This window comes from Thamnophis sirtalis, unplaced genomic scaffold (genome assembly GCF_051295495.1).
Source record: "Thamnophis sirtalis isolate CommonGarterSnake01/CBP01778 unplaced genomic scaffold, rThaSir2_p1.2 scaffold_10, whole genome shotgun sequence".
NCBI lineage: Eukaryota > Metazoa > Chordata > Lepidosauria > Squamata > Natricidae > Thamnophis > Thamnophis sirtalis.
The window spans coordinates 24,516,650-24,539,875 of record NW_028261390.1 but is presented as its reverse complement, the minus strand read 5'-3'; the positions used below and the strand labels follow the sequence as shown (position 1 = coordinate 24,539,875).

The 23,226-nt window shown below is 37.7% G+C and overlaps 1 protein-coding gene across 33 annotated transcripts in view; it reads right to left on the bottom strand.

The window, feature by feature from the left end:
• ANK2 (ankyrin 2) overlaps positions 1-23,226 on the bottom strand; it is a 297,111-nt gene that overhangs the window by 5,170 nt on the left and 268,715 nt on the right. For 25 of the 33 annotated variants that reach the window (XM_087724233.1, XM_087724230.1, XM_087724241.1 and 22 more), the window contains 11 exons: positions 16,596-22,505; positions 15,189-15,263; positions 11,922-12,053; positions 10,296-10,436; positions 8,576-8,855; positions 6,744-7,035; positions 4,584-4,676; positions 4,008-4,091; positions 2,849-3,013; positions 2,285-2,467; positions 375-466 (listed from right to left, as the gene is read on the bottom strand). In XM_087724233.1, the coding sequence (XP_087580359.1) occupies positions 375-466; positions 2,285-2,467; positions 2,849-3,013; positions 4,008-4,091; positions 4,584-4,676; positions 6,744-7,035; positions 8,576-8,855; positions 10,296-10,436; positions 11,922-12,053; positions 15,189-15,263; positions 16,596-22,505 (7,447 nt within the window). The remainder of the gene's footprint in view (positions 1-374; positions 467-2,284; positions 2,468-2,848; positions 3,014-4,007; positions 4,092-4,583; positions 4,677-6,743; positions 7,036-8,575; positions 8,856-10,295; positions 10,437-11,921; positions 12,054-15,188; positions 15,264-16,595; positions 22,506-23,226) is intronic. The other 8 variants (XM_087724255.1, XM_087724257.1, XM_087724236.1 and 5 more) reach the window with 5 other exon arrangements.

The window sequence follows — 23,226 nt, the reverse complement described above, 5'->3', positions numbered from 1 at the left end:
TCTGGGGGCTTTTGTTTAGCCCCTCCCCTCCAAAACCTGGGTCTTTTGGTATGTGGATATAAAGCCAAAACATTTCAATTAATTAATTGTCCAGATTTTTTCCTGTCATGACATTTTGTCTTCCCCAAAACATTATTTAAAATACGTCATGCAATTTTTTTTTACAATGCTAGCATTCAGAATCAGAATTATAATTCAGTTATTTCTCAAACAACTGTTTGTTCCATCAATTGATTATCCCCTCTTTTACCGAGTGTGTTAGTTTCCATGTAAAGCTTAAGACACCAAGACTGTAAGTCTTTATTCAAATATTATTACAGTTAGTCTGTTAAATCTTTGGTCATTGCACAGGCTAGTGTCATGCCAACTCAAACCTTTTAATAAGCGACCCATCCTCTTTCATGACCTCTTTCTCTACTAATGGGGGGACTTCAATTTTCATTTTGTTACCTATGTAATTCAGGGCCTAAAGTAAAACAGGAAGCATAACTGTAGCATAAAAGACCCAAATACAACTTACTTATATTAACCTGCTAAAATATCAATGAGACAAATAATAGTTAAACATATCAGAAAAAAAGTATTGATTGCATAATTTGCAAATTCTGTACTTACTAAGAATTTGGGAATGTGTGACAAAACAATAGAATCTACTTTTACTGATAATTCTTATGCTGAACTCCTAAGGAAGACAAATGACCTCTTGTGAACAACAAGGTCTTTTCTTCTTGAAAGAACCCAGAGAGAGTAGAAAGAGCTCCAGTCTTACTAACAGATGGGATTTGGTTCATTAGAAAGAAGGCTTTATTAGGAAGACAATAAAAATGATTTGATCCAGGATTATTCTTGGAATCACATATACATTTCAAATAGGATAGCCATATTTCTTATATCTTGATGAGCCTCCTTTTGGGATTTATAAATAAAATAACCCCACTTGCAAATTGAATTATATTGTTAAGAGTACATTCATACTGGAGATTTCTTTCCTCAACTATGTGCTTTCCACTGTGTTCTTGGATACTATGTTTAAATGTATCCAATCTAAGAATAGAGCTTCTTACTCAAACTGGACATCTGGTAAACAGAAGATGTGCTGACATCACTCCCATCTGAATAGAAATTATCTATATTCTATTTATTCAACCAATATCGAGTCATATTTTTAATCAAATAGGATATGGTGAGTTTACAATCCTGCTCAAAATGCATCTGGAAAAAAGTTCAAAGAGCCTTTACTCATCAATGATAAGCTTCTGCTTCTACAATTAGTTCCAATCTGAAGGAACTTCAATTTTCCTTACGTCTGGAAAAATATGTCAGTTGTGAAAGATTCCAACTAAATTCACTGTATAATAATGAATTTCTCTATACAAATTGGCCCCAGTGGGCTGACATGACCTGTCTTTCTGAAGCACATTTATCATTTGTTTCAATTGCTTCTTCTAGCAGATTCAGTAGGTAGAAAATGGTTTTGTTAATGTGCCTCTTCCTGTATCACTTCCTTTTAATGAGCTACTGGAAGTAAACTACTGAATTAAAGCGCCTGTGCATGCATAAATATGTGCAACTTCAATATAGAAGTTCCTTCAAGGTGCTGAATATCCTGAAGGAGACTACCAGGGGGAACAGTGAATGTGATAGTTTGGCTTTGTTGTCTAGAAGTCGGATGGCGGCACTCCTTTACAAAGCAGCTTCAAATGAATGTGTCAACTCATAAAGTTGCCATGGTGAGGAAAGGCGGGGGGAGCGCACTCCACACATACCTTCAGCTAGAGTTGGATCTCAGAATATTACAACAGGCTTGTGAGGCGTGCACTTCATTGGTGAATGTGATTTATGACACAGACTGAGGGCAGGGAGGAAATAGGGGTAAAGTTCAGCCATAATTAAAATGAGGTCAGATCTGACTGCAATGGGGTATTGCCGAAATGATGTTCCTAATAAATGACTGGATTTCTTTTGAAACTTGGTTCCAGGGTCATGAATTAATTAGGGCATCTTTTGGAAACCTTTTACAGGTTTGTATAAGAACTAAAATTAAGACTCAGAGTAATCTCTCACTGGGTTCCATTAGATGATACTCTCAGATTTTTTCCAGAAGGAAAAATTCTTCTTTGTGAACTGTCGAGTTTCTCTAAACATACTGGAAAAAAAAACCAAGAATAGATTTCTATAATGATGCTTCATTACAGTTAGCTATTTCTAATTTTTCTATATGTGTTTCCGCCCTTAGTACTATTGCAGTTCTAACGGTGTTGCCAAAACCATACAATAATCTCACCTCTTCGAAGTCATCTTTGGCTGATGGAAGATTCACTGCTAAACTAGAATCTCCATGATGTTTTTCCATTCTCTCCCCTTGCACTAAGGTAGTTTTTATAACTTTGCTGACCTTGCGGCCTTCTACTGGTTCAGCCTGGAATTCTGAGGCACTTGGTAATACACTTGTCTCAGAAAAGGTCACCTGTGAAAGAGAAATCATGAATAATTGCATGTCAATAATTGCTTAGTCCAGAAATCATGGTCATTGGCTGATTAGATAATGCCCAAAACATTCTTTTGCTACTTTCCTATGAAACATTTGCACTAATGTTACTGATTCATTCATTTCTTGGAAAACGATGTAGTTGGTGGCTAGACTTGTTAAAGAATTGCTCTACAATTCTTCATTGAGTAAGCCTCCTTCAAGGGAGTTTAAACAAGACATGTGAAGTGAACCTTATGAAACAAAGTTTACAATTAAACATAAGAAACAATTTATAATGGGTAATTTCAGTGCCAATTTTGAAAATTCACTTCAAATAAATAAACTATAAATAAACGATGGCAGGAAAAACAATCTAACCTCTGATTGTTCACTTTCACTTTTCAATACCACCCGCTTTATGACTTTGGAGTAACTGTCTCCTTCTTCCACTGTAACAGGTTCTTGGGGTTCTCCCTGCATCACAACTTCTTCTTTTTCTGTTCCATCTGGTAAAACGAATCGCCTGATGATTTTCCTAGTGACCTAGCAGGATGACATGTTCATCAAGAGTTATGTTAGCATGTAGTTGAATTTTAAACAGTGGCAGTCATATTTGTCCTTTAAAATACCTAGAGCATTCTCTCTCATGTGCGTACACAAATAAGCCTTAACCTGCTATTTCGCTAGCAGGTAACTTGTGGCACAATTTCAGCTATCACATCTTCAAAATACTATTTCAAAGCAATTTTAATATAATCAACACATGATACGTATTATTAAATACATTACAATTTGAACATGTTCCTAGTCTGAAAAGTTTGCAAATAAAATGCAGAAACTATTTTATCAAAATGAAGACAAACACCTCATACAAATTTTACAAAATATAGTTTCAACTATTCCGCTCCCAGTTCTCTCCTAAAACAAATAAGGACTTTCTATTTTTGTGCAACTGTTATATGGGACAAAATGTTTTCCTTTATCCCATGTGGTGTGAAATGCATAGAGCCTAAATCCTCAATTTCCATAAGAGATTTCCTTGTTACATATACAGGTGGTCTTCAACCTGAGACTAGAATTGAGCCCAAAATTTATGTTGCTAAGTGAGACATTTGTTAAGTGAGGTTTGCTCCATTTTACGACCTTTCTTGCCACAGATGTTAAGTGAATCACTGCAGTTGTTAAGTTAGTAACACAGTTGTTAAGTGAATCTGATTTCTCTGTTGATTTTGTTTGTTAGAAGGTCGCAAAAGGTAATACACAGCCCCGGGACACTGCAACCATCAAAAGTACATGCCAGTTGGCAAGCTTTTGAATTTCGATTATGTGACCAATAGTCATGTGATAAAGGGTCATAAGTTACTTTTTTCAATAATGTAACTTCAAAATGTCACCAAATGAACTGTAGTAAGTTGAGGACTGTAGTAAAGTATCCTAAAGCCCCTCAATTTAACTCTGGAAACCTTGAAGTGGGTCAAATATAATTGATGTACTAAAATGCTCTTTATATTCTCCTAATAAACCATCAGCTGAATACCTTCTTCACCACAATATGGCCATGTTCATCCACATAGTGTTCCTCCGTTACAGCTTCCGGGGGTAATTCAGGCACATCATCAGCCTATTGAACAAAAAACAGTTCAGAAAAAATAACTGGCTATTTTAAATAAACTGCATAACAGAAGTTAGTTGGCTCAAACAACCACATAAATTAGGCAAGAAGCACTGAAGCAAATTGCTCCAATGCTGTTGAACATTTTGCAAATAGATCCTTTTTAAAAAGCATGCAAACTTGGAACAAGAACATATTTGGCTAGTAAGTGGTGGTACTGAAGCAGCAAATCAGACTGTCCTCTTAGAGAGATAGTCTCTTTCAAAATGCAAATCAAATATCTACCATTTGGATTTACATTCCTTGAGTTTCCAAATGAAATTGGGAAAAAAAATATGTTAATCAGTTGACATGCATTACCCAGGAACATGCCAAATTCATCAGTGCATTGTCAGCCAAGGGGGTGTTTCAGGAACAGGATTTTAGGAAAAGGGTGGGTTTTAAAGGTATAACCAGGGCATAGTTGCCACTGGTACGTGCAATAGTTCAACACTCCTGTACCTGAATAATTACCCGGCGGCGAACGACCCTGGTAGTTACCATCTCTTCCTCATCTGAGCTGACCTCCAGCTCACCTAATTCCTCTGCTAGCTCCTAGTGGAAGCATGGAAGTATTGCTCTCATCATACTGGTACTGTACATGTGAATGAATAATTGGGCCCCTTTCTAATAACACACCATACAAATGCTTGCTGGAATGAAATACACTGCAAAATATGCTGTACTATTTTCTTTCTATTTGGGGGCTGAATTTCAAAATCTTCTTGCCAATGTTACAAACTGAGAAAACCTGCCTTCAACTTTCTTTTAATACCATATACTACGTAAAAGCAGCGCGTCAGTTGAATAATGCAAATATAGTTATAACTTCATCTTCTATAAACCCAATTAACAAAAACTAAAGAGATATGAGTTTCCAACAACTTTCTACTTATGAAATAGATCAGTGGTTCTCAACCTTTTCTTCATCATGGACCCTCTTTAAATACCTTTGGTGGCCATGGACCACCGTGACTTAACTCAATATTTAAATTGTAATATTTCTTCAAGCCCTCGGCGGCCCCATTTAACAATATCACAACCCTCCAGGGGCTGTGGACCATTGGTTGAGAACCACTGTGGACTAGATTATATTGCAAGTTTGAGTTAATTAATAATTACTATATTTGCTCCTGTCTTTTAGCCAGTAAAATAAAAGATATAATTCCTTTACACTTAGAAAACACAGTTAATTTTGATTTAAATAGTTCTAGGATATTTTCAAAATCCTTTTCACTTTTGAAACAGCAGTTTCTTCAGGTAAAGATACTGGCAATAAAATTTGCTCACTACATATTTACTGTTGTGATTCTTCTGCAATGGGACTTGGGACAGGTTTCTTAAAGGCTCATAATGATGATTGAGTTGCCATGATAGCAACTTTCAAAGTGCCAGGGAACTAAAGGTGGGATGCGGTTAGGTTACTGCTACACTGTCAATCCAAACATCATAACTTATGAGTTTCAATGGGAAAAATGAATTATTTTCTACAGTTGAACAAAATCCTTGAAAGAAGTGGTTTGGTGAAAGACCTCTTTTTATACTGTTAAAGTACCCATTCTTTGTTTGGGCTTATTTGGTAGCATCAAAAGATGTTCCTAGGTATATCCATGTACAGGTAGTCCTCAACTTACGACCACAATCGAGCCCAAATTTTCTGTTGCCCAGGGAGACATTTCTTAAGTGAGTTTTGTTCGCATTTTATGACCTTTCTTTCCACAATGATTAAATGAAATCACTGCAGTTGTTAAGTTAGTAACACAGTTGTTAAGTGAACCGTGCTTCCCCACTGACTTTGCTTGTCAGAAGGTTGCAAACAGTGATCACAAGACTCTGGGACATTCCAACCATTGTAAATATGACACACTTGCCAAGCAGGTGAATTTGATCATGGGAATGCTGCAATGTTCATAAGTGTGAAAAACAGTGACAAGTTTCTTTTTTTCAGTACCGTTGTAACATTGAATGGTCACTAAACAAACTGTGGTAAGTCAAGGACTACCTGTATTTCTACTTGTTTGTTTCATTGTTTTCCAGTGAGTAAAATTGTTGTGCCTTTTCCATTTAAAGACAGATGCTCTGTGCATGCCCCTAAATATTCCCAAACAGTTCTTTGGAAAGAAAAATGTGGGGCTCTACTTTGATTTAACTGATCTTTTTAATGAAAAGTTTTGACAATTCTCAACTGCCGTGGGACAAAAGTACGTTTTCATTCACAATCTAATTCCTAACACATTCTTTGTAGGAATTAAAGTGTGAAAAGTGTGTAATTCCAATGAATTCTTATTTTGCTGCAAATATATAAAAATATATAAAAAATTCTTTCAAAAAATTCTTATGTCCATTTCATATTTTTCAGTTCAGGCTTATTCTGATCTTATTCAAATGATAGCATCTTTTCAGTTATATTTCTCTCTATTCACTTCTGTGTTAATGCTTTACATTTTTCAGTGCATTGTCTTTCAATTTTCTTTTCCTAGAACTGTATTTTAGTCTACAGCGTGTGAACATCTCTTATTTCTTATTATCTGGGTGTATTCTTCCAAGTATTAAATAAGATTACTTTAAAGATTTTCTTCTTCATTAATTCTTCAAAGGGCACTACTTAGCGTTACAACTTACTTTTTCTAACAATTCTTCTTCATGTCTTTCTAGTTCTTCAGGCGGTTCATCAGTGGATTCAACAATCACCAGGCTGTTTTTCCTTGGATGCATATCTTCTTGCTGAAAGTGATGGTCTTCAGGTTCTTCCACAATGGGAGAATCAGTTCGATCACTAGATGTTGGAGTATGCAATTGTGGCCTTTCAAGATCTTCACATTCTGCGGTGGGATCCCCAGATTTGTCACTGGCAATGATGGCTGTTTTCACACTTTGGGGCACTTGTGTCAAATCTGCTCCAGAAGTTGTGATACTGTTAATAAAGATTGGAGGAAACAAATGATTAGTTCTTCTCGTCTGTCTCTGAGGAATAAGATTTATTCTAAAGCCACTGGGCTTGGTTTTGAAAAGTGGCACGTAACATTCTGAAATGAATAAATCGGGACACACTTGACTGAGAATACAAGTGAGAATTCAATACCTATTGTCATGAACTACTAATCTAATATGGTTCAAGCTCTCATATTTCTTTCAAAATATATTAGAATTTGTATTCAGGTAAACTGGGTTTCATCAGGCAAAAACAAGCATCTAGCAATATTTTGTATAGACATTTGTGTTAAACCAAAACAGTCTAGCTCTCCAGTACTCCATTATGATATATTTTTATTTCGAGTACTGGAACTTTCCTCCCCCTTTAAAAAAATATATATTTGGCCTTCCTGATTTCTTCTCAGCAATTTCACTGCTCTCATTCACTCCATTTGCTCCATTGCCACCACAGGTTAACAGCAGAAAGAATGGAATAGAATTAATGGTTTTCTTTCCAGTCTGTCATCTGTGTCCTAGTAATTGTCCCTTTGTGACTATTTAATTCAGACTAGTATTACAGTGGTTCTCAACCTGTAGTCCGTGGAACCATGAGGGACCTCAATGTCATCACAGGGGGTCCGTGAAGGCTCGAATAAATGTTATGATTTAAATCTTGAGTTACATCTTGGAGGTCAATGGCCATGCTCAGTGGCCACAAAGAAGAAAAGGTTGAGAACCTGTTTATTTCCAGGAATAGTAATAGGCAAGCTCAAGGATTACCCACTATGGCAATCTTTGGCCTCTTACTGATTGACACTCCTCTCATGGAAGCAATGTCTGCTCCCCAATGAAAATTTCACCCAGTAATTCAGTATCCAGAAAACCTTGGCTCATCTCACCATGAATGGAGCTTCATTCAAAATAAAAAAGAAAAGAACCATTATCTAACCCAGTCAATATTTTGCCGTATTAAAAACACACTCAGATATATGACAAATAAAAAGGATAATCACATCTTAACACCAAAGCATCTGAGGGTAGAACAAGAAGCAATGGGTGGAAACTAATAAAGGAGAGAAGCAACTTAGAACTGAGGAGAAATTTCCTGACAGTTAGAACAATTAATCAGTGGAACAGCTTGCCTCCAGAAGTTGTGAATGCCCTAACACTGGAAGTCTTTAAGAAGATGTTGGATAGCCATTTGTCTGAAACGGTATAGGGTTTCCTGCCTAGGCAGGGGATTGGACTAGAAGACTTCTAATGTCCCTTCCAACTCTGCTATTGTATTGTATCTTATTGTAGCTAATTTGATGATCTATTTCTATTTAAATTAATAAGTCCAAGAATATTTTAAAATGATATATATTGGCCATATATTTGTTTTACTCTAAACTTTTAGAAATTATTTAGCTCATTGATTTTTTTCTTGAAGTGTTTTTAGTCTTGCACAATTTGTATTTGTTCACTGCTTATGAAACATGATCTCTATGTAATAAATATTTCCTATTGCTACATACATCGCCCTACTATAGAATTCTTACACATACTCCTGTGTAGTAGATGAATCTTCTGTCAGCTCATGAGGCTTCCCTGAGAATTCAGCTTTCACATGATCTTTCTGTATTTGGTGTAGAAGTTCTACCACAGATACTTCTGCCTCAGCCTTCGATGCGCCTTCATGCAAGGGTGAGCAACTGAGAGAAAGGTCTTCTTCTGAAACAAGGGGAGGATGATCTGATGGCTCACTGTCTTTAGAAAAGGAATATTCTTCCTCTTTTTTATCTTTTGTGCTGCATAGATCTTCATGAAGTGCAGAGAACCCTGAAGGCAAAGTAAAACAACAATTATTTAATCTCAATAAATGAAGTAATTGTTATCTACCCTGTTTCCCTGAAAATAGGACCTCCCCGGATAATAAGCCCAATCTGGCTTTTGAGTGCATGCGCTAAAATAAGCCCTCCTCCCAAAATAAGCCCTCCTCGAAAATATTGCACCACAGCAGCAGCCATGAGGTGACCTTGCTCACCGCCTCCTGCATCTCAAAAATAATAAGACCTCCCCCAAAATAAGGCCAAGCGCTTATTTCAGGGGTAACGAAAATAAGACCCTGTAGATGCAGATTTGTACCAATATAATGCAGAACAAGCAACTCGGCAGTTTCAAAACATAAATTAAAAGATTGCTATATTTAACCATAGATAAATAACCCTGTCATGTGTTCAGATATAAGAACTTGCTAGTGATTCCTATGAACCCTATCCACTAAAACTCCATATAGCCAGAATTTCAATAAAGGAAAGAATTTGTAGCTCGAGGTTAAAGTGAAAGGCCCTTAGTGTTCACTAAGCTTGATTGTTTTCTTGCAGACATTTCATTACCCAAGCTAGGTAACATCATCAGTGCTAGTAAAGTGTGGGGTTAGGTCTCAATTTATATTCTAGCAGCTTGCCCTGTCAGTAATGGTGGGAGTGATCTTGGAGTTCCTTGGTTTGGTTGTTTATTGTTAGCTTGTTTGATAGTTGCTTGATTGGGGTATTGTTAACTTAATTGTTAGTCTGATGTTAATCTTGGAGTTAATCTATGATCATCTGGGTGTTGATTGCTGGTATGAGGGGTATTTTGATCTTTTTGTTCCATTTTATTATCTCTTTTGCAAAATATGTAGACACCAGGGGTGGGTTTTGGCCCACACTACTGCCAGTTCGCTTGTGTGCACGCTTCACTTGTGTGTCGGCTGTTAAGGTTGCTGCAGTGAGTTTGTCTTTGTCTAAATAAAGTTCTTACACAGCTTCTCTTGTGGGAGATTGGATTATTGCTTTGGTAGTAGAGAAACTTATTGGCATGGGTGGTTTTTCAGTACACTTGTGTTTTCAGTTTGCCATTATAGTCTCTGCGATCAGGATGACCACAAAGGGTAGTGAGTTGTTGTTGTCTTCTTGTCTGGTAAACTGGATTCCTTTGAAGATATTGATGATTTAATGGGTACTCTCTAATTGATCCTCTTTATTGTTATCAACATGAATTTCAATATGCATATCTACTATTGATCTCTCAATATTCAGTGATATAGTATAGGATGATACACTTCTCATCATCACTACTACAATGTTGAAGAGCACTATGTTTATTCCTATATAAACTGATAGGAATGCTCTCCTTGGTATAGAACCACTAGTAGTTAACCCAGTGATAGCTGATGGGTATTATTTGATAACACTCAGTTACTGAATAGTAATCATGCATGTGTAAGTATATTCTCACCTTCACTGTGATCCAGTACCATTGTTTGTTCAATTTCTGCATAGGTGCGACCATGATCTCTGGACTTTTCCATACTACTTTCCATTAGGTGGACAATATCCATTCTATTAATTTTTTTAACACACTCTGTAAGACCTGAATCTGTGTTATGGAAGAGACAGCATTTATTTTTAACAATTTGCACATATGAAGAATGCCATCTACTCAGTTTTTGGATAACTGCTGTGAAGTCAGCCAATAGGAGGGTAGAGAATAAGCCTGTGTCTCTAATCACTTGAAAAGCAGTGGTTATTTATTTTTCTTTCTTTTTGACCCTGTTCATTGTCCTGATAATCACACTTATATAGGATTGATTATATTCCTGGGAGGGACCTGAATTGCCTCCTGAAATAGCTTGAAAGGCAATCTTCCAAGTAACAAGTACCCACTAAATACTGTATATTCAGATATATGAAAAGGGTGACTATTTGATAGCTTTGTACACATTATCCACATTTCTGAGAAAAGCAGCCCCAAATGTTGCACTATTAATGGAATGTCTCTTCATTCCAATAGTAAGTACTTAACTAGGAGTCTCTAGCAATATGTAGGTAGTAAGTGCTTAGTGACTGCTTTGTTTAGCATTGTTTGCAGTTATGACACTTTATGACCTGTCTTCACATTTATGATCTTTTCAGATCTGTAAAGGAAAACTGAAATGACATAATAAGCGTACTCACAATTTCACTTAGCAACCTCTTCAGTTAATGATATGGTAGAATTGCCAGGCCCAATTGTGGTTACTAAATGAAGATTACTTGTACATAATACGGTAATAGAAAGATAGTAATTATCTTGGCTGCTTAAATGAAATTATGAAGTAGCTAATAACAGTAATGGTACTGTTTATGTTTTATTTTTAAGCTGCCCCACATCACAAATGTGAGATTGGCAGCTATAGTGTATAAATTAGTTAAATACACTATAAATTAAAAGGAAGGAAAAAGATAATTTTATGAAAAAGTTCTTATATATTATGCACCTCTCAGAAAAATATATTGGAGGAGTACTAATAATGTTTGGCAATCATATTAGGAAGGAAAGACATGTCTATTCACAGAGCTGTATTATTCTTTTGAATATATACACATGCAGGATATCCTGGAGAATACACAGAATTTACCTGGAAATTATGCAGGTACAGTTGCTCTGAAAATGGCAATTGCATAGGAAAGTAAATTTATCCTTCTCTACTTGAATCATTTTTTTAGTTTAAAACCATACTACCTTCAAGTTATTGTATGTCCTCCAAGAAAAGCATATAAACAGAATATGAGCATGTTAATTTATGTCATTGTGATAGAAACAGTTCTATATCATTGAGAACACGGAAAAAAGAAACATTAGAAGTCTTTTTCATCAGTGCTGTAGTCTCAGTAGACAGTATAGCTACATTTAGAGGCAGATTAGAAAATAGATAATTATCATCTATAGAAGTCGATACGTAGTAGGAGTGTCCTTGTGTGTATGTAGGATCTTTATATATTGTTTTGTTTTTGTATGACACTTGCAGTCTCTTATGTACATTGCACTTGGCTGTCTGAATGGAAGAGGAGTGAGGGATGGTAACTGCTAAAATAAATATACCAGTAGCATGCTTTCCATCTCTTTCCAGCCAATATTTCAGTAACGCATGACTCTGATCCTGAAGAGAATTGGGATTCTCAACCCGAATTTGATGAATTTGTTCTTCAGTGAAATCCAGTTCTCTTGCTAACTCTGTAAGCACAAAGTATTCAAATAATTTTGACTAGTTGCAATTCTTTATAAATATCACTTATTGCTATTAGATTATATTCACCTCAGAATAAACCCTGTAAACACACATACATGCATGCATGCACACACACAAACGTATCTATCTATCTATCTATCTATCTATCTATCTATCTATCTATCTATCTATCTATCTATCTATCTATCATCATCATCTATCTATCTATCTATCTATCTATCTATCTATCTATCTATCTATCTATCTATCTATCTATCTATCTATCTATCTATCTATCTATCTATCCATTCACCCACCCACCAAACTTATAGACAATATTTTTCTTTGCTGTATTTGTAGAACATTATTAAGGTTATACTTGAACTATAACTTAGACAGTTGCAATCGGGTTAGAATCACTACACTACATTTGTTCACTATTACCACAATGTTTATTTAACTGAAGAATTCTCTGTAGCTTCAGGATCAGGAATGGCACTGTTTCTACCCCTCTTTTTCATTCTCCTAGGCTCCCATTCCACAATCATCAAATTTTGTAGGCAAATTGCTAGATTATATGGGTGTGCAATTCTAATAGGTGCATTAAGACTCCAATAAGTTTAATGCATCTACTTTTAATGTACTTTTAAAAGATCTTCAGCATTTTAAAGCTAGATAAATTGCACAACAATTTCATCCTGCTCTTCTGGGAATATCATTGCATTGTCTCTATGCTCCTTGTAAGTTGTAAAAAAGTTGCTATCTCGTTGTTCTTGGCGTTTTATGAATTCTGTTTTCTTGTGAGACTAACATTCTATGGATTTTAAGGGAAAACTTATGAATGGGTTCAAACTACATTTAAGTATTTTTTAGAAATACAGACCAATTTCTATTAACTTTACTTCAAAGCAACAATAATACATCTGGATTACTCCTTAAGTACATAGATCAGCTGGTCTCCTACTATCTGCAAAACAGATCATCCACATTTAGTACATCTCAAGAAGAACTGAAAGAGTTATTATTAGAACTGTTATCTTCTTTGTGCCTTTTCTTTTTATTCTAACAATAAAAACATAGATTATATTTATGCTGCATTACAATTGCCCGATTTTGCACTGCATCATGGTAGCCCAATTTTGTGGAGTGGCATTTTTGTGAGAAAACAGAAAATGCTATTTTCCCCTCATATTTGTTTATCAAATTTTTTAAACTATCTATGTTCCTCACAGCGAGACTGTAGGGGGCATGTTAGCTTGATCTCCTAGGCAACGTTTTTTTGGAAATTACTAAACACTGAACTTTTCCAAAAAGTTTTTAGGAAATGATAAATTTTGCTATTTAGATTTCCACTTATTTATTTAAAAATACTAATGTTCTCGGGTGTTTTTAAATGAACACATGGTGCTTTTTCTTTACTGTGGGCATTTTATAGTATTTTGTCATTTTGTGAACCACTGTGAATCAGCAAAGATTCTTTTCAACAGGGCAATAAGTGCATATTTATTTTAGGACAGATTTATTTTAGAACCCAGTGTTATAACTTCATGTGTGCATATCATATTTATATAGCAAGAAATCGTACAAGATATACCAATTAAATCTATACCAGGCTAATATTGTGTTTCCCCAAAAATAAGACAGGGTCTTGTTTTCTTTTTACTCACAAAATATGGCTTGGGCCTTATTATGAGGGGAGGGTTTATTGTTTTTGGGTTGCCGGGCGGCTGCTCTCTTCCGAGCAGGCTCCCAAAGAGCCAGGCATAGCCTCATGGGCGAACGGCTGTGTTGCACTGTCACAGCAGCACAACACAACAGCCATGCTGCTCACGAGCAGCCACCTGACAAACCCTGTTTCCATTCACTGACCTAGGGGAATTGCCAAACAGCATGAGCGCCTGTTCGCTGCCGCCCGGCTCCCGTGGCTTGATGCCTTCAAAATGCCAGTGAAAGACACTCTGCACAGCTGGACAAGTGGGTTGCGCAAGCAGCTGTTTCACTCCCGCTTGCGTGCCTCCCAGCCTCATGATGCCCTGGCCCAGCTTTCCCCACAGAGCCAGAGCACCTCCGCTGCCGCCGCCATCCCAGCATGGCTTTTTCTGCAGCTTCCAAACCAAGTCTTCTGGCAGTGGCTGCTCTGGGCCTACGCTCCATTGTTGTGGGCCAGCTGCCCGCAGAGCGTACAACCATAGAGCGTACATCCAGAGCGGCCATTGCCAGAAGATTCGGTTTGGAAGCTGCAGGAAAAGCCATGCTGGGATGGCAGCAGCGGCAGTGAAGGTGCTTGGGCTCTGTGAGGAGAGCTGGGCCAGGGCATCGTGAGGCTGGGAGGCGCGCGAGCGGGAGCAGAACAGCCGCTCACGCAACCCCCCTCTCCAGCCGTGCAGAGCGCCTTTCACTGGCATTTCGAAGGCACCAAGCCGCAGGAGCTGAGTGGTGGAGAACAGGCACTCACGCGGCTTGGCGATACCCCTAGGTCAGTGAATGGTGCTGTGTCCGGCTGGAAAGGGGGTTTGCTGGGTGGCTGCTCGTGAGTGTGGTCGCTTCATGGTTGTTGTGTTGCGCTGCTGCAACAGTGCAACATAGCCGTACACCCCTGAGGCTGTGCCCGGCTCTTTGGGAGCCCACTCACAAGGGAGCAGCCACCCGGCAACCCCCCTCTTCAGCTGGGCACAGCGCTGCTCACCAACCTAGCGGTATCCCGAAGACGCCAAGCAACGTGATCACCTTTGCCCCCCCGGTTCCCGTAGCTTGGCACCTTCGGGATACCACTAGGTTACCACTCTGCCTGGCCGGAGGTGAGGGGTTGTCCAGGGGGCTTATTTGCGGGGGAGGGCTTATATTTTTGCCCACCAGAAAAATGTGGCATGGCCTTATTATCAGGACATGCCGTATTTTCAGAGAAACACGGTAGTATTAAACTGAATAGCAATTCGGAGAAGAATTAAAATCAAAGGAGGGACTGCTATTAGCATTTTTGAATTACAAATGTTCAATCAGCATGTTCAATGATTCTGGGAGTTGTACTCAAAAAAATCTGAAAGTACAAAGTTGTATGGAATAAGCAAATATGTGAAAAATGTTGTTTCTGGCAAAAAACACAGATTAACAACTGTGATATCTCCAAGATTATACTTTACCTGTCCAGCTGAATCCAAGATGATCAGCAATATGGGCTAGTCTTTCTTCTATTCTTTCCTGATTATCTTGTTGTTCTAAAATAAGATTAATAGGACAGTTGTTTATTTGCATGAAAATATTTTTTAAAAATGAAAGGAGTCTCCATAAAATAGGCCAGTGTTTTTTTAGAACAGTGATTGTGTTTAAGTGAATTAAGGGCCTTGATAAATGACTAGATTTAAAATATTCTACTCTTCAGCATTCATTAAGAATTTTTTTCAAAAATGTGCATCAATATGTTATTGGAAACACTGTCCTAAATTTTATGTAAGTTCCCATCTATTTTAAATAAAATAAAACAAAGGAAAACTAAATATTTTGCTAGGGTAGAGATTTCATTTTTCCATGCTACTTTGGTTAACAAATCAAATGTGTATTTGTGGCTCCTAGAATCACTCTGTGCCTTCTTCTCAAACTACATGTTAAGCCACACAACTTCTAACAGCTAAAACAAGTCATGAATTATTATGTCAGGATGATATATTAAATCATATATTTAACCCAACATTTCATCTTTTTCCCCCTCAATTTTTTCCTTCTTCACAAAAGTAGGCATGGAAAAGCAAGCACAAACTTGTTTGGAGAAAATACGCATAAAAGCAGCAGGAAAAATATCCAAAAGCCAAGGCAATATCAGCAGAGTTTGAGTTTTTGTTTTCCCATAGAGACATTTTAGATCTTCAAAAAGTCTATTAGGAAATATATTCAGAATCCCACTATCATTTTCCTTAGTACCCGATAGTACTACTGTAAGAATGGATTCCTAAGAAAAAATATATATATATGAACATTCCTCTCTAGATTTTAGAGGACTGAATCCATAAATTCAGTATTTAAAAGTACCCTTCAATTAATTATGGAAGCAAAGTTCAATATGTTTTAGATTCTGATAACTTTCACCCGTATAAATGGATCTACATATCCAGAATTATAGTAATCTTACCTGTCTTTTTCTGTATCAAAAATATTTCATTAAAAAGATTCAAGCAGAGTGATGAAAAACCAAAAACTAAAACTTGCATTGGTCAGCTGTACTACAAGTGAAATAATGTTATAAGTTTATTAGTGTTGAAACAACATTAAGGAAGTGTGTGTTTATCATATGAGAAAGCTTATTTTGTTATATTTATGCTTTCCGTGAACATTTGCATTGTGCAATCTTGAGATTGTTTCAGAGACAGTAAAACACATAAAAAACACAAAACAAACGGAGCTCACACAAAGCACATTAATAAACATAGAAAGCTTTTTAAAACAACACATGAATCATACACCAAGAGCAGGGCAAGGAGTAAAATAGAAGAAACAGGCAAAACCTTGCGATTTATGACATGCGTAGCAAAGGGAACCCAGTGGCTGGCAAATACCTTCAACATGGTCAGGGACATTTTCATCAGGAATACGTTCAATCAGAGTCTCAATGGACTCATCCCATATGGGCCTGGTGTCAAAGATGTCCTCGGCAAGTGACTGCTGGGTCTCAAAGGATGGCACATTTTCAATAACTGAAACTTCTAGGGCGCTACTACTTTCATCATCTGAAACTAATTCTTGTTCTCTCTCTGATTGTGTAAGCCTATCCACTAACTTGGAAGCTTCATCGCTAATCTCCTCAAAGAATTCTATAGAATTTTTGTAAAGGTCAAAAAAATGTTCCTTACTTTCTTTTGAGGGACTAACAGCATTTCGGGAAGCTGAGGCACTTCTGCTCTTAACAGGTAATCGTGAAGAAAATATCTTTGGTCGGGCAGTCATCAACTCATCTGATTCTAGTTCAAGCTTCATCTCACCCACCCTCTCTCTGGTCTCTGCTTCTGCCTCAGTGTAACTTCTAGCTTTGACTGAATGCTTAGCTTTTGAGTCCATGGAGGCACTGGCATCAGATTCAGATTTACTCCTAATGTCTTGCTTCATAGGTACTTTGCAGGTTACATCAGGGACTTTAGCTGATTCTGACTGCCAGGCAGATGTTTCTGTCTCTAAAGATTCTTGCTCACCTCTTTGAAAAATTGCCTTAACTGGAATTTTAGATTTTGGTTTGGAAGCATCATCCTGTGGTTCTTCCAGGTTGTCTATGAAGCCAACTGAAGGAAGGCTCTCAGCTTCTGACTTATCTGATGATGGGAATGTAGCTGGAGTAGCCCTAATGGGGATTTTGGATTTGCTTTCACTAGAAGGCACACTCTCCATGGCAGCTGTGGGGATTTCAATCACAGATTTCTGCTCCTCTGGGGAGGAATCTGGAGAATCATCTTCTTTTTCAGCACAAACAGACCTAGTGACTGTGGAAAAATGTAAGTGTACATCAATCACTGTCTGCTCAGGAGAGATAGGACAAGGCATCTGGGAGCTATCAAATGTATCACTAGAGGGGAGGTCATGATCAGAATCTGTTCTTTCTTTCTTTGGTGATTTTGAAGAGGCTGAAATACCCATTTTAATAGGAATTCGAGATTTAACATCTTCTTTTGTGCTACATAAAGCAGCGGTCTCATCCTCTGATACAGGCATAAGGGGACTTTGCACAGCTGTTTCTGCTTTATTAAATTCAGAAGGTGCAACTGAAATCGAAGATTGTTCCTCAGGGGGACATTCTAGGCCTTCAGCTTCTCTCATTTCTTCAGACAATGACACTTCTTCCTGAGATGGCTCCCCCATCTGGAAAAAGTCTAAGCTTTCATCAGAATAATTCCTTTTAGTCATATCAATGGCACCACTCCTTGTCATTTCAAACAATTTTCCTTCCTGGAAAAGAAAGGGATTTGGTTCACTGGAAGGAGTCCCATCTTCAGTAGGTGTTCTGGCTGGTGTTGTATCAGGTGTGGTGCCTTGTGATCTCCTGTCTACCATTAAGCCAAATATTTTTTGTTCTTCCTCCTTCACTCTAGCCTCAAAAGCATCATCATCTTCACGAATTTGACTCCACTTCTCAGAATCCACATCTGTCCTAGTTATAATTACTTGGCTAATTATTTCTTCAGCTTCATGCCTGATACCTTGTAGAGCAGCTTCATCAAGTGATGTAGAGACTGATACAGAGGATGCTGAAGCTGTTCTTTTCTGAAAATTGTCCATTTGCTTGGATTCTATCTCCATACAAACACCTTCTGGGATCTGAACTTCAGAACCTTCTGATAGTGTTCTATAAAGAGAATTCATGCTTGTAGCTTCAATCGTTTTAGTTTTTTTGTTATCATAATAGTTTTCCTCAGATGACTGGTCTATTCTTGTTTTAAAATTAATTTCTGTACTAATTTCATCATTAGTAAAAAAATGTTGTGAAGGGACATTTTCATAAGGGCTTGTCATAGGCAAATCACTACTTTTGCCAAATTCTTCTACATCACTTTCACATTTACTTTTTGGGGTTGTTGGAGATGAATATTTTGTGGTATGTTCTATGCTAGGAAAAGCCCTGTCTGTCGTCTCTAACCTGTGATCTGTTCCAGCCATATCACTTCCCAAAGGGCAGTGGTCAGGTGAAACATTAGTAGCCAATACATTATTTTGTGAAACACAGCAATGAGAAGTCCCAGATGTACATGAGTCCTCTGAAGTTCCTTCCATGCTAATTAAGTCATTTGGTATTATCCCTTCAGATGCTACACTATCTTTTAAAGAATCATCCTGCTGGTATGATGCCATTGAAGTTTCATATAACTCAGATATTTTTTGAGCATCATCATCAGCAGAATGGTAGAAAGATTCCTCAGGTGGCATCATAGGGCCATTAGGGCTAACTGTATCACTCTCATCTGTACTATAGCACTTTGATTCACTAGCCTGTGCTATGATGCTGGCATCAGAAGCAAGTGAAGTATCACACGACATTTTGGTTTCCTCAGTTGGTTTATCAGATTCCGTGTTATCCTCCTCAGTACTGAATGCTTGCTGCTTAGACTCAATGGGCTGAAATCCTGTCTCTTCAGGACTGGAACTGGAATCCATATTGGAAAGATGAGGTGAAGAAGGTTGCAGTCTCATTGTAGGTTCCATTAACAGCCCAGAATCAGCTTCTTTTTTCAGCTTTGTTAATTCTGGTTCGCTTTCTGAGGAGGAAGAGCTCTTTCTAGATACAACTCCAGAAGTCACTATTGTAGATAAAGCATTATCTTCTAGAGTTGTTGAAGGCAGCCTTTCAGTTTCAGAAGCACCTTCTAAATCAGAAGTTGAAATATCATCTTGTTTGAAATCCTTTCTATAGTCCCTCTTCTGTTTTGCTTCCTGTTCCATCTCATCAAACATCTTAATTTTGGCCACCATTTTAAACATCTCCTCTTCTGGAGTGTATCTTTTCTTTGGTTCATCTTCTGAATCATCTTCTGGTTCTTCATTAACCTCAGGAATTACTGCAGACTTGGGTATATTTGCAAGAATCTGTGATTCAGTTATTTTTGGTGTGATTTCATAACTAATTTCTTCAGAGCTAGGAGTCTCAGGTGAAAGAGGACTTTTTCCTGAGCTCTCCAAAAGAGATGTTTGTTCTAGACTGTCATCTTCAGCACTTCCATCAGGATCACGTAAGAGTCTAGATCGCACAGGTGCTAGTTCTGGGAAGTTTTCAGCTTTAGCAGGGGTAGCCTGAATGGGACCAGGACCTGGAAGGAAGCCAGCCTTTGATTTCTGTTCTACAGGGCTACTTTCCAGAGAATCACAACAGGGGGATTCTTTGGTTGGACTAGGTTCAAGGGAATCAGGTGTTTTACGTGAAGAATTATCCTCCAACACTGGGCTTGCTTCCAATGAATCTTTATGACTTATAGCTATGGATTCGTCTGCAGCTGGGCTAAGACTTTCTGCCTCATGGCTTGGAAATGAAAGCTCTAGTCCTCTGCTAATGGTATATGGCTCAAAGGATGTATCCTCATCTTTTTCAATAAAAGAATCAGTTGGTTCAGCTAATTTAGTTAAATGTCTTTGATCTGCCAGCACTGATGATTTATCATGGAGAGCATCTTTATCAATCAGAGTTGAGCTAGAATCTAGGCCTTTGGAGTGTTCTTCTGACATATGATGGGAATGGGATTCTGTGGTTTCTGCCATATCTTTTAGGTCTTTGTCACAAATAGTAATTTCCTTTTCTTTTGGAGAAAGCCCCCTTGGTGAATGCGTTTCTGGTGTCCTCTGCACTGCACTGGCTAATATAGTTTCTTCCGTCTGGTCAGCAGTTTCTGTTTTCTTAGATGAAAATGGAAGGCTCTCGGGGCTTGTTTCTGGAGTTTCTGCCAAGCCCTCATGCTTATAACTTTCCTCAGAGCTGTTCTGGGGAGTTCCATCAAGCAGGCTACCAATTGGAGAGTCTGCTATGCCTTCATGTTTAAGACTTTCTGAGCTGCCATCCAAAGCACCACTTTGCAAGGAGAGTGTGGGCAAAAACCCATCTTTCACATATTCTGATGTAAATGTAACATTGAATGGACTGGTCAAAACTTGATCTAAGTGAAGCTCACCTTCCTCGGTAATTGAAACATGCCGCAACTGTTGGTATTTATCATTATCTTCCAGCTCTTCTTTTATGACATCAGAAAAATCTGTTGATGTCTTTCTATCGGGACTAATCTGAAGCTCAGTATCTCCTTGGTCATCAACTGTTAGGGCTACATCTTTGGATTTTTCTTCAACAATGACAGGAGGTTCTTTTTTTCTGTCAATCTGTGATTTTGTGATTAAATCTTTCTTCAAGGTTATATGAGGTATACTCTGTGTGATTTTTTTAGATTGCAAACCTACCTCTGTCTGAGGTTCCTGGTCCTTTTTGCTTTTGGGACTGTCTCTTTTATGTGTGTCTCTAGAGGTTAATGCTAGCTTCTTTTCACTTTCTGCTTGATAAGCTCCTTTTTTAGTTGTCCCTTTGTCAGAATCCTGTTGTTTCTGCTTTACAGACTTATGCTCAAAAAGTCCAGCTTTATGCTTTGATGGGTCTTGACCTGACTGGAAAGCTTTCATTAGTTCACGAACAGACATAGTTTCTTCAATTCTTTCTGTTTTAGAAGACGGTGACACAGAAGGCTTCTTGGATGTGGGAGAAACAGGAGGCTTTTTACCTGTGGGAGAAACTGATGGCTTCTTAACTGTGGGAGAAACTGGTGGCTTCCTTGACGTGGGAGAAAGAGTTGGCTTTTTTGTGGTAGGAGAAACAGCTGGCTTCTTAGTAGAAGGAGATGACAGTTTAGAAGGAGAGGAAGAAGCAGCAGAAGTCTTTGGAGAAGGTGGAATCTTTGTGGCTGATGGAGAAGTTGAAGTCTTTGTGGAAGAGGGAGAACCTGGAGGTTTTGTTTTACAAATAATCTTTTTAGTCTGTGATGGCTTTGTAACAGGCTTCTCAGATCCCTCTTTTCCTTGAAGTCGAACTGGCAACTTTGAACGCCCTTTCTGTTCATCTTCTACTCGCTTCTGAAGAGCTTTCACTTTATCTTTAATTGACCCAATAGGGGTTTCTTCTATAACTGGAGAGACAGCAGTATCTTTCACAGGCTCTGCAATAGATAATAGTTGTTCTTCATCTAAAGATTCCTCTGAACTGACTTTGTCTATCCCTAAAGGCTTATCCTTTCCTTGGGTTTCTTCAACCTTTAGATTTAATTTGTCTTTTAATTTCTTTCTAACAGGTTTTTTAATTTCCAGGGTAGGTTTGCATTGAGCTTGCTTCTTTTTGTCTTTTTTATCTGCTTCAGAACCTCTGCTTACAACAACAGCTTCAAATCTTTCTTCTACTATGTCTTCTTGAAATGTCTTCGGTTGCATTTCATTCAAAGACACATAAACTTTTAGATCTTCGCTGAGATAATCAATCATTCCTGTCATATCTTTTGTTTCTTTCTTTGATTTTCCTTTGCCTATTCTATTTTCTACACAAACAGGCTCGCAAACTTCCAAAGGAGCATTTTGCTTGGCCTCTTCAATTTCTTCATCACTTAAAAGAACCCAATCTTCTTCCACCAACTTTTTTTCCGAAGCAGATCTCTGCAAAGCTGGCTTTTCTTTGGGGTAGCTCCCACTTCTTAGAATTTCATTCACTTTTTCCAAGTCCTCTTTAACTCTTTCCACAATTTCAAATGGTTCTCCAGGCTCTTCATCTGCTGCTTTTGTAAGATCTTTCACCTTAATAGAATCTGTTTTTTCAGAAGAGTCTGTTGTCAAGATTACAGTCATTTTTATCAAATCTTGTTTCATCTCAGACACTTCAGACAGCAAATCTGGACTTGCTAGGACGGGAACATCATTGACAAGATGGCTTTTCAAGACAGGTGTTTCTGTAGATTCTGTTTCGTCATCATCTTTGATGGAAATAGGGGAAAACATTGGAAATAAATGGAAATCAAAAATAGAGATTGTCACATGTAATCAGGATTGAAATGACTGTTTTTGATTGCAGCAGGATCAACAAAATGGTCTGGGAATGGTGGGTCCACAAATCTGATGGTGGGGGGAAAAAAGCAAAGCAAAGCTAATAGGGAAAACTGAAAAGGAAAGTAAGCAGGAAATAACTTGCTTAGTTTTTGCAGTCCAACACATCCATACACACAAACACCAAAGCTTTTATAAACTAAGACGCCATAAAAACAAATTAAGAAAAGGAAAAGAAAGTGTGGAATTTACACAAAAAATAGATATCTCAAGATTGTTCAGATGTTACAGATCAATGCTCAAATAAAAACAGAACAAAAGGAGGATTGTAATTGGTTGAAAACTGATATCCTCAAAGAGAAAGCCAGTGGTAGCAAACTTCAGAACCATAAGTAGTTATTATATAAACAATTATCCAATAATCAAAGTAATAATATCTATATTTACATTTAATTCTACAATACTTTACAATAAATGAAATACATTGATATCTGAGGTAGCTGCAAACCGGCATTTCATCTAAGGGGAATCTTACATCCAAATAATGACAAAGACACAAGACTTATTTCAAGAGGCATGGTCCTACTTTGGAACATCCTCATATTGAAATAAATAAGTAAATAAGATGGAAAAATAAGGGGAAGGAGGTAA